Source organism: Saccostrea cucullata, unplaced genomic scaffold (genome assembly GCF_032062105.1).
Source record: "Saccostrea cucullata isolate Sc308-1 unplaced genomic scaffold, CSIRO_AGI_Scuc_v1 ctg69, whole genome shotgun sequence".
NCBI lineage: Eukaryota > Metazoa > Mollusca > Bivalvia > Ostreida > Ostreidae > Saccostrea > Saccostrea cuccullata.
In genome coordinates this window covers 34,433-50,297 of record NW_026939160.1, presented here as the reverse complement: position 1 = coordinate 50,297, position 15,865 = coordinate 34,433, and the positions used below count along the sequence as shown (strand labels likewise).

General features: G+C 34.2%; 1 protein-coding gene across 1 annotated transcript in view; it reads right to left on the bottom strand.

Moving 5' to 3' along the window:
• LOC134252343 (uncharacterized) overlaps positions 1 to 15,865 on the bottom strand; it is a 54,958-nt gene that overhangs the window by 4,667 nt on the left and 34,426 nt on the right. The window contains exons 26-31 of the mRNA XM_062734787.1: positions 14,577 to 14,749; positions 14,341 to 14,451; positions 13,534 to 13,656; positions 1,926 to 2,022; positions 1,669 to 1,775; positions 1,437 to 1,565 (exon numbers count right to left, since the gene is read on the bottom strand). Of these exons, the coding sequence (XP_062590771.1) occupies positions 1,562 to 1,565; positions 1,669 to 1,775; positions 1,926 to 2,022; positions 13,534 to 13,656; positions 14,341 to 14,451; positions 14,577 to 14,749 (615 nt within the window). The 3' untranslated portion in view covers positions 1,437 to 1,561. The remainder of the gene's footprint in view (positions 1 to 1,436; positions 1,566 to 1,668; positions 1,776 to 1,925; positions 2,023 to 13,533; positions 13,657 to 14,340; positions 14,452 to 14,576; positions 14,750 to 15,865) is intronic.

The window sequence follows — 15,865 nt, the reverse complement described above, 5'->3', positions numbered from 1 at the left end:
AAACTGTAGAAGGAGTAGCGTTTTTTAAGGAATTTCACAGAAAATTTTATTTTTAGTAACCATGGCAACACCGTTCATCGAAATCAAAAACCGATGCACTATTCTATGTATCTTAGTGTAGTCTACTTGTGTGCCAAGTTATATTGAAATCAGATCAAAACTGTAGAAGGAGTAGAGTTTGAAAGGAATTTCACAGAAAACTTTATTTTTAGTAACCATGGTAACACCTTTCATCAAAATCAAAAACCGATGCACTATTCTATGTATCTTAGTGTAGTCTACTTGTATGCCAAGTTATATTGAAATCAGACCAAAACTGTAGAAGGAGTAGCGTTTTAAAGGAATTTCACAAAAAATTCTATTTTTAGTAACCATGGCAACACCGTTCATCGAAATCAAAAACCGATGCACTATTCTATGTATCTTAGTGTAGTCTACTTGTGTGCCAAGTTATATTGAAATCAGACCAAAACTGTAGAAGGAGTAGCGTTTTTAAGGAATTTCACTGAAAATTCTATTTTTAGTAACCATGGCAACACCGTTCATCCAAATCAAAAACCGATGCACTATTCTATGTATCTTAGTGTAGTCTACTTGTGTGCCAAGTTATATTGAAATCAGACCAAAACTGTAGAAGGAGTAGCGTTTTTAAGGAATTTCACAGAAAATTCTATTTTTAGTAACCATGGCAACACCGTTAATCGAAATCAAAAACCGATGCACTATTCTATGTATCTTAGTGTAGTCTACTTGTGTGCCAAGTTATATTGAAATCAGATCAAAACTGTAGAAGGAGTTGCGTTTTAAAGGAATTTCACAGAAAATTCTATTTTTAGTAACCATGGCAACACCGTTCATCAAAATCAAAAACCGATGCACTATTCAATGTATCTTAGTGTAGTCTGCTTGTGTGCCAAGTTATATTGAAATCAGACCAAAACTGTAGAAGGAGTAGCGTTTTAAAGGAATTTCACAGAAAATTCTATTTTTAGTAACCATGGCAACACCGTTAATCGAAATCAAAAACCGATGCACTATTCTATGTATCTTAGTGTAGTCTACTTGTGTGCCAAGTTATATTGAAATCAGACTAAAATTGTAGGAGGAGTAGCGTTTTGAAAAATTGTTTACAGACAGACGGACAGACAGACAGACAGACAGACAGACAGACAGACGGACGGACGCCGGACGCATTACTATCGCATAAGCTCTTCTGGTCTCTGACCAGTAGAGCTAAAAATAGACAATTTCAATGGAGATCCAATCAAATCAAATAACAGAGTATTGAAAGGACTACACTAAAATTATTGGCCTTCCAATTCTGTAGCATGTTGCTCCAAAAGTTTATAAACCTTAACTGAAAATGTAATTAAAAAAAATAAAGAATTGGTTAACTAATTTTAACTAAGCACACAAATTTCCATCTTTGTACAGACCTGACAACAACTCCCAGAGCGCTCGTCGTCCGTAATGATGATATACAAATTACTATTGAGGACTGGAGCAATCATAAACCCCACCGAGGACAGTTTATTAACTGGGTCATCTGTATCCAACAGCTTTACCTGAAATGAGAATTAAATTTTATCCTCTGAATTTATACAATGCACTCATACAGTTAAGAAAAAGCAATAGAATGGCGAATTCATTGCATTCCAAACGAGTTACTTTGTACTTGCCCGATAAGAAACCATCTGCATTTTATCTTCTATAATCAAACAACTTTCTTTCACAATATTCCCATCTTTTAGCAGATCCTCCATTATGTGTTCTTTCTTTACAGAAAAAGAAATTTAAGAACTAGTATTCGGTATCCATAAATATTGAACATTTAATTACATAAGTAATTTGAGATTCTGAACGTATTTTTCCTACAAGTTTTTTTTTTTATAATTTTTACAATATACCACATCAATAAAACCTACGTTTTCTCCTAAATGTTTTCTTGTAAATTTCTGATCCTGTAAATTCCCGAAACTGTCATATATTACAAGAAATCCACTGGTATCTATCACCATACATCTGAAAATGTGAACATCAAATAGGTACTTTTCAATTTATGCTTTATTTCTCAATGGTTTTAGAGGTGCAATAGAAGAGTAAACAACTATGAGCATTGAGCATCGAATATGCACCAATTGACAAAGTTTGATTATATTTAGTTGCTTGTCACGGAATTTTTTTTTTAGATATAGTCATGGAATTTCAAAAGTAGGTAACGGTGAGACCTCTTTGACAAACTCCGAAGACTCTAGATGCATTAATTGACAAAGTTTGAGTATGCATGTGTTATGATTTGAAAATGAATACCCCTTAACGGCCAAGTGCGCCTTTTGACGCATTTTCAGCATCACAGTGATTTAACTGTTGGCGTTTTGTAAATAATTGGGATACAACAAAACAGTTGATATTTTCTGAAACTAGAGAAGAAACACAACAATTTTTCTATTACCAACTTTTCTCTGCGATGTTAAGAAATTATTGTAAACTTGAACTGAACATTGAATATAACTGCGGGAAGTTAGTAAAATTACACATAAATGAGAGATTTTGCGCTATTTTCTGTAGGCTGTATCTCACTTACAGCACACGATAAAAAAAAAAAAATGAATGCCATATCCTAAAAGCGGGAAATTTTCCCTACATTTTCTCTATTGGACATTGAAAGGTACGAGCATCCGTTACAGAAATATTTGATGTTGAATATTGGAACTTTTTCGAGTAAAACAAAAAAAGCACTATGACGTCATCTAACGATTTACGTGTATACAATGAAATCGTTCATAAGCTCGGTGTAAAATAAATCGATTCTTTTAATATATGGAACAGATTTATTTTTGAAAGGAATTATCTATAAAGAAGAGTTAATATACGAAACGTTTTGAGCCATTAACATGTAATAAAGGGAATTTTCATTAGCTTTATAAGTGATAGTTCTTGACCCAACGCCCCGATTTCGCGCACCCACTGTTTCAGAAATCCCTGTCGAATTTCATGTCCTTCCTACATGTAGTAGGAATAATTAATCAAGTAATCATGTATTGTCGTTACCATTTTCTTACTTTTCGGATTTGTCAATAAAAGTTAAAAAAAAAATATACAACCTTTTAAATTTTTTTTCGAGTCCTTAGGCTAGTATTTTAATTGTACTTTGAAAGGAAAAGGTGTCACAACGACGAAACATATTAGGAGTTAAAATTTCGATGAAAGAGATATTTTTGCTAACGCACAAACTGCATTTATTAAACTGACGCGATTATTTTTCTTACCCTTATCTTTATTTAATGTAAAATGAATGCAGAGGAACATGAAAATAAAATATATAATGAATATACACTGTGATATTTAATTTTTGAAAATCGGGAAACTTAATTTCGTTTGAATTATTTCCCTTTCTGTTACCATGGTTGTTTTATACACAGATGATATTCTATCTGCTTTTTTTTTTTTTTTCAATTGTCAAATCACAGAACCAAAACCTATTTATGTTTTCTTATTCATTTTTTTTTTAAATTTATACAATTATTAATATAATTGCCAGTCATATATGTTAAAATATAAATTTAAATTATATATATATATATTTCTTTTTTTTGTTCTCCTTAATTTGCCTTGTCATATTATACATTTCTACTGAATATATGCATGTATATATTTATAATTTTCAATGTTATATTAATAATGTTTACTTGTACATGTATGATTTTGACCTTGTATTGTGGAAAGGACTTATATAGGCAGTGCCTGCTGTCCAATCCAATTATGTTTTTTCATAATAAAATATTGTTTAAATTAAATTATACACAGGGAGAGAAATAGCACGGAACAGTCATTCAACAAAAACAAGCATGGACAATTATTTTTTTTTCATGTCACTTGCAAATTTGCCGTTATAATATCTTAACTATAAATTTTAAGATCGAATTCAGCTCTAAGATATAACATACTCGCATGTTTTTTTTTAAAAATATTTACCGATATATATGTAGTTAAAGTTTAGATATGAACATCATGGAGGCCTAATGTTGAAAACATATTCCACTGCAAATCTTAATGTCGCTTCATTTATTTACAAATTTCAAGACGGGATTCCCAGCCGTAAAAGCGTTCCTAACAGATTACGATGAATGTTAAATAATTTTTTTTTTATCTTGAATAAAAAAAATAAAATCAAACCTATTCTCGAAAATGAAATGCATGGATCTTCTTTCATAAGTAACCATAGCATATCGCTAAAAATCAATTAACTTCAGTACTGAGTTTGGTCTAAATTTCACGGACAGATTAATTGCAGGTTTCAAACAGAACTGAAATTTACCAAAAAACCTTATATCATTAATACTATTTGCGAGTCAGCTATTTATTTTTAAGACAATGCCTTTTTAGATATAACAGATTGAATTGGGGAAAAACATTTACTTCCGAAATGGTAATTCAGGAAGGATTTTGCATGACAGATATATTTTTTTTTTCATTCTTTGGGGAGCGAAATTCTTCATACTTCTGTTTTATATCCTAAAACAAGCTTTGATTTTAACTATTGCAGAGAAGATTTGTGTATATTATACTTTCATGTAAATTAGTTGAATCTGGTTGGTCGAGAAACATTTGTTAAAAAACACTGTTACCTGTTTTCAAAAAGTAATCGATGCAAGAGTTGTGGACAATTTTTTTCCCCAAGTTCAATGATATGTCTTTAAGAAAATTATAATTATGTTTTTGCTTTTTGAAACAGTTATTTTTTTCATGATTTATATAATGAATTCGTCCGTTTATCGTAAAATGATTGGGAATTACATGTAAGGTCGGGTAGCGAAGTGGGACATACAATGGAAGTATATGCTTTGGGGTCGGTAGCAAATTGAAAGTGGAAGGGGGAAAGTAAAGGAGAAAAAATATTCAAGTTACCCAAAACTTGAAAAGCGAAAAAAACTGTCCTTCGTCCTTCACGAAGATCCTATTTCGGGAGGGAGGGAGGGGAGGGTTATATCGAACTTCTCTCAGTACAATTTCTGTCTAAACCTACGATCCAATCTTCATTATTTATATTATGGCTATGTTTGCAAAAAAGAGGCCCTAGCCCCCCACCCTCCGGTTCCGACGCCTATGATATGTAAATTTGTGTAGCGATTCAGATTCCATTTTTTCTATTGAGACTTTGAATAAAAAAATGGAAGAAAAATTGTGTTTGTCAGACACAGACAGAGATGCTGTCAGTGAATTGCAAGAAACTTGTTTGTGTAAACCATAATGAGAAGGACCCCCCCCCCCCCCCAATAACCATTCTTTTTACATCGCAGGTTCATATCTACATGTATTATGAATATATTTATACAAGTGCCAAGTCCAAGAAAAGACATTTGCACGCAAGTCTAATATATGTCACCTATGAACTATTATATATACGCGGTCTTTATGAATGCCTAAATACATCGATAATCAACACAAGCCACGGTCCAGAGTCCGCCTGTAGCCTCCAGATTGAAAGAGGATTTTGGCCGTGATTAGAAAGACACCAAGTTTGCACTAGAAAATGCGAAGTGTTTGTCATCTAAACATTTTGTTCCCAGTGCATGTATTTTACCTTAGGTCCCTGAAAAAAAAAAAAATGGTGATTTTGCTTTGCATAAGCCTGCCCTGATATTACCACCTAAAAATATTGAAGATCTATAACAATGAAACGAAATCCAAAAAATGAAAAACTCAAACTTTAATCTATATTGCGCTGTCGCCTTATGCGGGCTCATCAGTAGATTAAGCAATTAAACAGATACATATACCTGCAAAGATAACATGATCAAGATTGTGACTCAAACTGGACTCAAAGTGATGCACTCAGTTTTTCTTAAGAAGGTTGACACACGAGAATACTTATTTTAGGGTTTCTTTAGTAAGGACATTCTTCAAAGGCTGCTCCATTTGCCACCTCCATTTTTGTTTACATTCCATGCCTAAGTTTCGTTTCCTTTTTTAGCCGGGCTTATTGCTCAAAGAGCAATTGCCGGCTTATGTGATCCTGTTCAAGGCAGGATGTTAACCCAATAGTCGCCATTTTAAAGTTACGTGCAAAAATATAGTTCTTACTCTCAACCGCTTTTGAGATAATACAAAGGCTAAATAAAGCAACAAAAATAAAACGAAGTTTTATCTATATAAAATAAACATTTATAGTAATGACTTTGAAAACTTCATAAGTCAAAGAACATAGTTCATTGGCGTAAGGATTTTTGATAATCAGTGTTACTATAGTTCTCTACACATACGAGGTAAAGCAGGAGAGGGAACCAGACTGGCCTGTTTGTTTACATTCAGCTGCGGTACCAGATTAATTCTGATTCTGACAAAATTGGACCGTGGTATTAGGATTGAAAAACTCACTGTCAGTGTCTTATCACTTACATTGATAGTTTTAAAATAATTTTTTCATCACAATATAAACGTGATTCACGTAAGAAATCCATTCTACTCTGTAAATGAGCCCGGCTCTCTGTACTTCTGAGTACTTTGATTACTCATCGGTAACCCCTTCCCCCTTCCACACAGACACATTGCTTCACGTCTCTTAGTAAATAGAGATAAAGGATTACTCTGGGTAATGGATTTAAAGGGGATCAAACAGTTACTTGCCCTGGTTGGAATATTTATTGTAAATGCTACATGACACAGCTAGTTGGTGTTCATTTTGCATTTGCATTGATATTTGATTTGGGAAGGGGATCATAGGTGATGATAAACCATGTAATGGAAGACATGTGCAGTACTTGGTAAAACCTTCATAGGGAAAAGTAGAATGGACTAAATTTAAATTCAAATTCATACATGCATAAAAGTGAGATCAGTAAAAAGTTCCAAAGTCATGTAAACTCGTATTAATACTGTAAGTCTTTTTATTTTAATCCCGATGTAAAAATTTTACATTTTGATTTATGCATATGCTACCGATTTCAATTACATCTCCCGGGTACATATAACTATATTGATCAATCAGATGAAAATCAGCTGTAAGTTTTTGTTTGGCTACGTTTAATACTAGCCCAGGTACTACGTTGTTCGTAGACAAACAGCTGGGGGTATGTGTACAGATAAAACAAAAAAAATTACATTAGTGAAGTAAAGTGAAAACTGAAAAAAAAATATCCATATCCATGCGAAATGTAAATTTAAAAACTAATTTTAATTAAATCTGGTGATGTTTAAACTTAATTACAATGGATATATATCTTATAACCCCACCCCCTTCACCCTTATACAAAGAGTTGAAATTAAGAGCAATTAAAAATTTGACAGTGGTATTAATATTATAATTCATTCACTTTTAATTCACGTTTGTAATTATAAAAAAAGTAATGGCATAATGTCATTTTTATTGAATAGAAGGTGTTTATGTAAAATGAAGGCTGAAATCGAGAGTTAGTGTGCATAGTTCTTTGTCATACTCTCCCCATGGCCGTCATATAAAACTTAGATATATACTGATGATATTGTATTTCCGAGTACATAACAGGGTATTGTGAATTCTTATATGCAGATCGCTGGAACTAGGCAGGTAATTTTATTCATTGATAACACTCTACTGAAAGTAAATAAATATATAATACCCATGATTTGTTAGGAAGCCCCCTTCTCAAAATTGATATTTTTGTAACCATGGCAACATACACTGTTCCTTGAAAAAAATACTAAAATATGAAAAAAAAAATGTGCATCTTTGTATGCTCTACATGTATATCATATTTTATTGAAGTCAGTAAAAAACTGTAGGAGGGAGAGCGATTCAAAAATTGCTTAGGACAATCAGACAGTTGTAAAGCCGAAGTCGAACGGATGAGGTATTGACATTGTGTTATTGTATAAACTCTTTCTATTAAATAAAATTGACCAGCAAAACTAAAAACTATTGAATGCATGCTTTGTTTTAATAGTTACACCAAATCCTCTGGTTTGGAATCATTATTTGTAAAATTGTTTGTATTTCAGGGAAGAATAAAAGGAGAAAAGCACATATTTTGGCAATTATGGGTCTCAATCGTTGCCATGGCAACCGTGACGTCAAATTACTCTGCATAATCAAATACTTTAGGATCTTACCTTTCAGAAAATATATAGGTTACTCAATGTAAAAGTGACTAGAAAATTTCTAAAATTCTATTTGAACTTTTTTAGGTAATTATGCAGAAAAATTGCAAAGTCTCTGGCCGTTAAAGGGTTAAAAGAAATAAGGTTACAGTGAACCTCTTTTTCAAGGAACCAAGATGTATCAACTTACAAAAGTTGACGATTCTAAACCTATCAGTTCCCGAAATATGAACTAAAATGTTTTGAAAATGTAACGCTTTGCAATATAGAGAGTGGGCAGGCACGTAGCATCGATTTTGAAAGTGGGGGGGGGGGCACCCACAGAAATTTTTTTTTTACTAACCTGAAAAACTTGACAAGCAAAAAAAAAATTGCCCAAAAATCGAAAATCCCTTTTCTGGGGTGGGGTGGGGTGGGGGTTAGGAGCAAATTTTTTAAGTAACCTCTATTTCTGTTTTTATTTCCCTAAGCATGTCCCCCTATTTAAGGACCACATCATTATTTTAAGTAACAAGAGGCCCACGGGCCTTATAGATCACCTGAGCATTATGCAACAACTTTCCAGTTATTGCATTTGATTCATGTTTTAAGCCAGATGCTATATGACATTTACAATTTTGAAAGAGGCACCACTGATCATCATAACAATACACTTAGCAGTTGCTTAGCTTGGTTACTGAATACCCATACGCAGGGTAGGGGAACAAAAATGCATTCCAACTAATCAGTAATATTCAGCAATAATTAGTAGTGCCCCGAAGACTGTGACATAAACCCCTGACCCTAGGTCCACACATTGCACAAATTTTAAAAAGGCATCCTTAAAATTGCCTATCAAAAAATAAATAAATGTTTTATAAATACAAAGGAGCAGATTTCAAACAATTAATTCATTTCAGTATATAAGTAGTGCCCCCCCTGACCCTGGGGCCTTGAATTCACAATTCTGCAATATTAGGGCCCTTGCTCATCATAAGTATATAGGTAGTTCATCTGCCTCATACCCAGACACAGAGAAGAAAATTTTCAAAGATTTAATGTATTTTCACTATATAATCAATAGAGCCCCCTACACACCAGAACCCTTGATCCTGGGGCCATAAATTCACAATTTTGGTTGAGGCACTCTTGCTCATCATAACTATGCACTTAGTTAGTTTATTTAATACCTAGGAGCAGAGAAGAAGATTTTGAAAGAATTAATGTATTTTCACTATATAATCAATAGAGCCCCCCCCTCCCCCCCCACACCAGAACCCTTGATCCTGGGGCCATAAAATTCACAATTTGGGTTGAGGCACTCTTGCTCATCATAACTATGCACTTAGTTAGTTTATTTAATACCTAGGAGCAGAGAAGAAGATTTTCAAAGAATTCATGTATTTTCACTATATAATCAATAGAGCCCCCCCCACCAGAACCCTTGACCTGGGGCTATAAAATTCACAATTTTGGTTAAGGCACTCTTGCTCATCATAACTATGCACTTAGTTAGTTTATTTAATACCTAGGAGCAGAGAAGAAGATTTTCAAAGAATTCATGTATTTTCACTATATAATCAATAGAGGCCCCCCCCCCCCCACATCAGAACCCTCGACCTTGGGGCTATAAAATTCACAATTTTGGTTGAGGCACTCTTGCTCATCATAACTATGTACTTAGTTAGTTTATTTAATACCCAGGGGCAGAGAAGAAAATTTTCAAAGAAATCATCTATTTTCACTACATATAATCAATAGAGCCCCACCCTAACACCAGAGCTGCTGATCCTGGGGCCATAAAAGTCACAATTTTGGTAGAGGCACTCTTGCTTATCATAACTATGTACTTAGTTGGTTTATTTAATACCCAGGAGCAGAGAAGAAGATTTTCAAAGAAATAATGCATTTTCACTATATACTTATTTAGCCCCGCCCTAGCACTAGAACCCCTGAACCCAGGGCCATGAATTTCAAAATTTTGGTAGAAGACTAAATGCTTATTACAATCATGCAAACAGTTTGTCTGCTTGATGTCCACGAGTAAAGAAGAAGATTTTTAAAGATTGCATTAATTTTAGTGGTTTTGGCCCCACCCCTCAGGCCCCAGAGGGGCAGGGATCATGAAATTCACAATTTTTGTTCCCCTTTACCCATAGATGCTTTGTGCCAAATTTGGTTGAAATTGGTTCAGTGGTTGCAGAGAAGAAGCTGAAAATGTTCAAATGTTAACACACGACGGACGACGCACGATGGACGACGACGGACGAAAACGGATAGCAATAGGTACCTGAGTTTACTCAGGTGACCTAAAAATGAAAACTCCTTCGCTAAGGATACTTCCTGACAAATTTGAAAAAAGCAACTTTGATGTACACAGCACAAATGGCCATTAGTACATGCATTATTTTTTTAGCCCTTGGATCAAAAGAGCTTACATTATAATATGTGACCAGGACAGAAATAACACATTTACCTAGAAAATTTAGAGGTGTCGAATGCCTACGAGAATTAAGCTTCTGCCGTCAGGTAAACAAAATAATTAGAAGTCAAATAGAGTATAAATACAGTGGCCTAATGATTAATGAAATATGAAGATAAACAAGAGGCCCAAGGGCCACATCGCTCACCTGAGCACTGTGGCTAGGAAAAAGCAGAACTGGTTTATACTTGAAAAGCTTAAATCCAAAAGTAGTCCCATGACCAATCCTGGCTTTGCTATTCTTGAGAAGATTTTTAAAGAATTTTCCTATACATTTCTATGTAAAACTTTGGTCGGCCGTTTTGGCCCCTCCCTACCCCTGGGGGTCATAATTTGAACAAACTTGAATCTACACTACCTGAGGATGCTTCCATATAAATATGATCAATTATGGCTTTGCTATTCTTGAGGAGAAGATTTTTAAAGAATTTTCCTATATATTTCTATGTAAAACTTTGGTCGGCCATTTTGGCCCCACCCTACCCCTGGGGGTCATGATTTGAATAAATTTGAATCTACACTACCTGAGGATGCTTCCATATAAATTTGATCAATTATGGCTTTGTTGTTCTTGAGGAGAAAATTTTTAAAGAATCTATCTAAAACTTTGGTCGGCCATTTTGACCCCACCCTACCCCTGGGGGTCATGATTTGAACAAACTTGAATCTATACTACCTGAGGATGCTTCCATATAAATATGATCAATTATGGCTTTGCTATTCTTGAGGAGAAGATTTTTAAAGAATTTTCCTATACATTTCTATGTCAAACTTTGGTCGGCCATTTTGGCCCCGCCCTACCCCTGGGGGTCATGATTTGAACAAACTTGAATCTACACTACCTGAGGATGCTTCCATATAAATTTGATCAATTATGGCTTTGTTGTTCTTGAGGAGAAAATTTTTAAAGAAATTTCCTATATATTTCTATCTAAAACTTTGGTCGGCCATTTTGGCCCCACCCTACCCCCGGGGGTCATGATTTGAACAAACTTGAATCTATACTACCTGAGGATGCTTCCATATAAATATGATCAATTATGGCCTTGCTATTCTTGAGAAGAAGATTTTTAAAGAATTTTCCATATATATTTCTATGTAAAACTTTGGTCGGCCGTTTTGGCCCCTCCCTACCCCTGGGGGTCATAATTTGAACAAACTTGAATCTACACTACCTGAGGATGCTTCCATATAAATATGATCAATTATGGCTTTGCTATTCTTGAGGAGAAGATTTTTAAAGAATTTTCCTATATATTTCTATGTAAAACTTTGGTCGGCCATTTTGGCCCCACCCTACCCCTGGGGGTCATGATTTGAATAAATTTGAATCTACACTACCTGAGGATGCTTCCATATAAATTTGATCAATTATGGCTTTGTTGTTCTTGAGGAGAAAATTTTTAAAGAATCTATCTAAAACTTTGGTCGGCCATTTTGACCCCACCCTACCCCTGGGGGTCATGATTTGAACAAACTTGAATCTATACTACCTGAGGATGCTTCCATATAAATATGATCAATTATGGCTTTGCTATTCTTGAGGAGAAGATTTTTAAAGAATTTTCCTATACATTTCTATGTCAAACTTTGGTCGGCCATTTTGGCCCCGCCCTACCCCTGGGGGTCATGATTTGAACAAACTTGAATCTACACTACCTGAGGATGCTTCCATATAAATTTGATCAATTATGGCTTTGTTGTTCTTGAGGAGAAAATTTTTAAAGAAATTTCCTATATATTTCTATCTAAAACTTTGGTCGGCCATTTTGGCCCCACCCTACCCCCGGGGGTCATGATTTGAACAAACTTGAATCTACACTACCTGAGGATGCTTCCATATAAATATGATCAATTATGGCCTTGCTATTCTTGAGAAGAAGATTTTTAAGAAGAAGAATTTTCCTATATATTTCTATGTAAAACTTAGGTCGGCCATTTTGGCCCCGCCCTACCCCCCGGGGTCATGATTTGAACAAACTTGAATCTACACTACCTGAGGATGCTTCCATATAAATATGATCAATTATGGCTTTGTTGTTCTTGAGGAGAAGATTTTTAAAGAAATTTCCTATATATTTTTATGTAAAACTTTGGTCGGCCATTTTGGCCCCACCCTACCCCTGGGGGTCATGATTTGAACAAACTTGAATCTACACTACCTGAGGATGTTTCTCCATAAGTTTCATCTTTCCTGGCACTGTGGTTCTTGAGAAGAAGATTTTTAAAAGATGCTACCAAATTTTCATTAATTCCCAATCATCTCCCCTTGAATAAGGGCGTGGCCCTTCATTTGAACAAACTTGAATCCCCTTCACCCAAGGATATTTTGTGGCAAGTTTGGTTGAAATTGGCCCAGCGGTTCTTGAGAAGAAGTCGAAAATGTGAAAAGTTTACAGACAGACAGACGAACAGACGGACGCCGGACAAAATGTGATCAGAAAAGCTCACTTGAGCCTTCGGCTCAGGTGAGCTAAAAAAGTATTCAAGCTCCAAATGAGCAAAACAAATCTGTAGCAAAACAAAAAAAAGACCTTCAAAAATATCCGAGGTGGGATCAGGTGCAATAGATGAGTGAGCATCCCCTGCCGATCGGTCATACCCGCTGTGTGACCCTTGTCATGATCGCAAAAATCAATAGACAATTCAGAGTGTAAATAATGTCCTATCGAAAAACGTCAGGCAGCATTGCACTTAGTAGGTTGTATTTGATAAGAAGTCTATCATATCGACAATAAACTTACAAATGATGATTTTAAATGCGACTATTTATATTCTTGACTTATCAGCTTATTTGTAAGTTTCTTGTATTGCTTTAAAAATTAGACTTTTCCAAAACATGTATGAAGAAGTCAAGGTAAATTACATATGGTATATTGTAGTTTTCACACAATAATACCCCAGTTGGCTCACTTAACAGAAGAAATCTATTCTTTTTATAGATAAGGTGTCTTTCTCTTTGCAGACATTTATATATATTCATGTATCACACAAACCTGTCCGGTCTTTTTTGGCATAATGGGTAGCTCTGCAAAAACATGTTGCTGAAATATTCACACGAGTAATCGGTGCACACAACTACATCTACAATATCATCGGCACAGTGCAGACCATTCGCTCTTAAAAATGAAATGTTTAAGGTTATTCCGGGTCTATAATGATATAAGAACAATAAAACAACAAATATTAATTGAGTGAAATGCTTCATTTAAGACACTTTAAACCAGAACTCTGACGAGACTGTGGCTCTACGGGTTTATATTTATAACGCAAAGTAACATTTGAAATTGAAACTTAACGATAGCAAAAAATTGTTTTAAACAATGATCATTGGTTTAGTCTTTTTTTTTGGCAAGATTTCTTGCAATCAGATTAAAACTGTGGGAGAAGTAGCATTTTGATAATATTACAAAGAAATATCTATTTTATGTAACCATGGCAACACCGTTTATTAAAATCAAAAACAAATATACAGATTATCTGTCCTTTTGCTGTCTATGTGTGTGCTAAGGAATATTGAAATCAGACCAAAAACTGTAGGAGGAGTAGCAATTCAAATTTCTATTTTTAGTAATCATGGCAACACCGTTCATTGAAATAAAAAAAAACACGAAATTTGCTATGTGCCAAGTTCTTTTGAAATCAGATCAACAGTAGGAGGAGTGACATTTCGAAAAATTGTAATGAGACAGACAGACGGACTAATGACGGAACTTACTAAAGCATATGCTATATTTGGTCTCCGACCACGAGAGCTAAAAATGAGAACCAGAAGTATTTCTTTGAATATTTAAAATTAATACCTTCCTTCAAATATTGCTTTACATTGTGACACAACAAAGCCAGCTCCCCAGTTATCTATATAGGGAGAAATCACAACATTTTTGCCTTTTTGGGCCACTGTTTTTCTCCACCTAGAAACATTGCAGATTATTATACATATTGACGATTCTCATCACTTACAGTCCATTCATATTGTATATCTATAGAAATTTGAATTTCTTTTCCATTATTGATAAATGTATCATTTTTAATTAACCAATTCCTAGTAAAAGGATCATAGTCCTGGGAAATTTCAATCGCTGGATAGACCCTCAGATGTCCATCTCTAGTTGCCAAGTAACGCCATTTTACAAACTGTGATTGGTCCTGGTTCTGTTTCCAGAATTCCTCCGCCATATAAGTTGCTTGAACGCTGCTTTTGACATCATCCTATTACAAATGATCATTGCGTATTACATAATAAAAATTATTATGTAAATACTCAAGGTATGTTTATCTTCACATTTCGTATTTCATAAATCAGACGAAATATGTTACTTTGCAAATCTGTAAGTATGCAATTCAAGATAAAAGTACATGTTCATTTTCGGCTTTTTTGCCAAATGCTAATCATGTTTTCTTGGAAAATTATTTTGTGGAACGATTGAAAATAAAATCAACGTAGATTCTCGCACTTTACTTAATCAGTTAATATAAGCATTAATCAAATGTAGTTGATCATGATAAATTAAGTAAAAAGAGGTGTTACTTTCAATTTCAGTTCCTTGTCAGCTTGCTGACCATATGCATTGTTTAGGTAATTAGAGTATTCGGTCACATCGTCCGCTGTCTCTGTCCTGTAGAGGTACTCGTATGGTTCTTCAAAGGCATGGGGAGTCAGCATTACCATTGACTTCTCTTGTAACGAGAAAAATTATTAAGATTTTCATTGATATGTTTAAAAATCATCATCTTAAGTTTTCTCTCATATTTATAAACAAAAATGTTTTACAAATGGAAAAAGATGAAGATATACAATTGATATTTGAAAGCATTATTTCATATTATACAAAATATTTGTTTGGATATTTGTAACGAAGAAAATTATTAAATTTTCCCTTGATATGTTTAAAAAGCATCATCTTTGGCGTTCTCCCTTTTGTTAGATAAATAAAAATGTTGTTTTTACATATGAAAAAAGATGTAGATATACAGTTGGCAATTGAAAGCAATATTTCATATTATACAAACTGTTTTGTTTGGATATACTAATCAAAGATCTTCATAAATACTTATTTTATTTCCCTATTGTGTGAGCAAAAAAAAAACAAAAACAAATTTTCCTTTATTCAAATTATCAAAAAACCTTCTCCCTCAGATTGAAATGTCGCACATTCATTAATTTAAACGCGACACACGACTGTCGTCTTTATTTCTATGTCCGGAAGCTGAGAATTAATGTCTTGCAATATGGCCGACGCAAAGCGTTTACATTTCTTTACTAATTATAACGTTAACGGAAACTACTTTCCATGGTGTTTTTTTTAATTAGAGTTGCGGCCATTT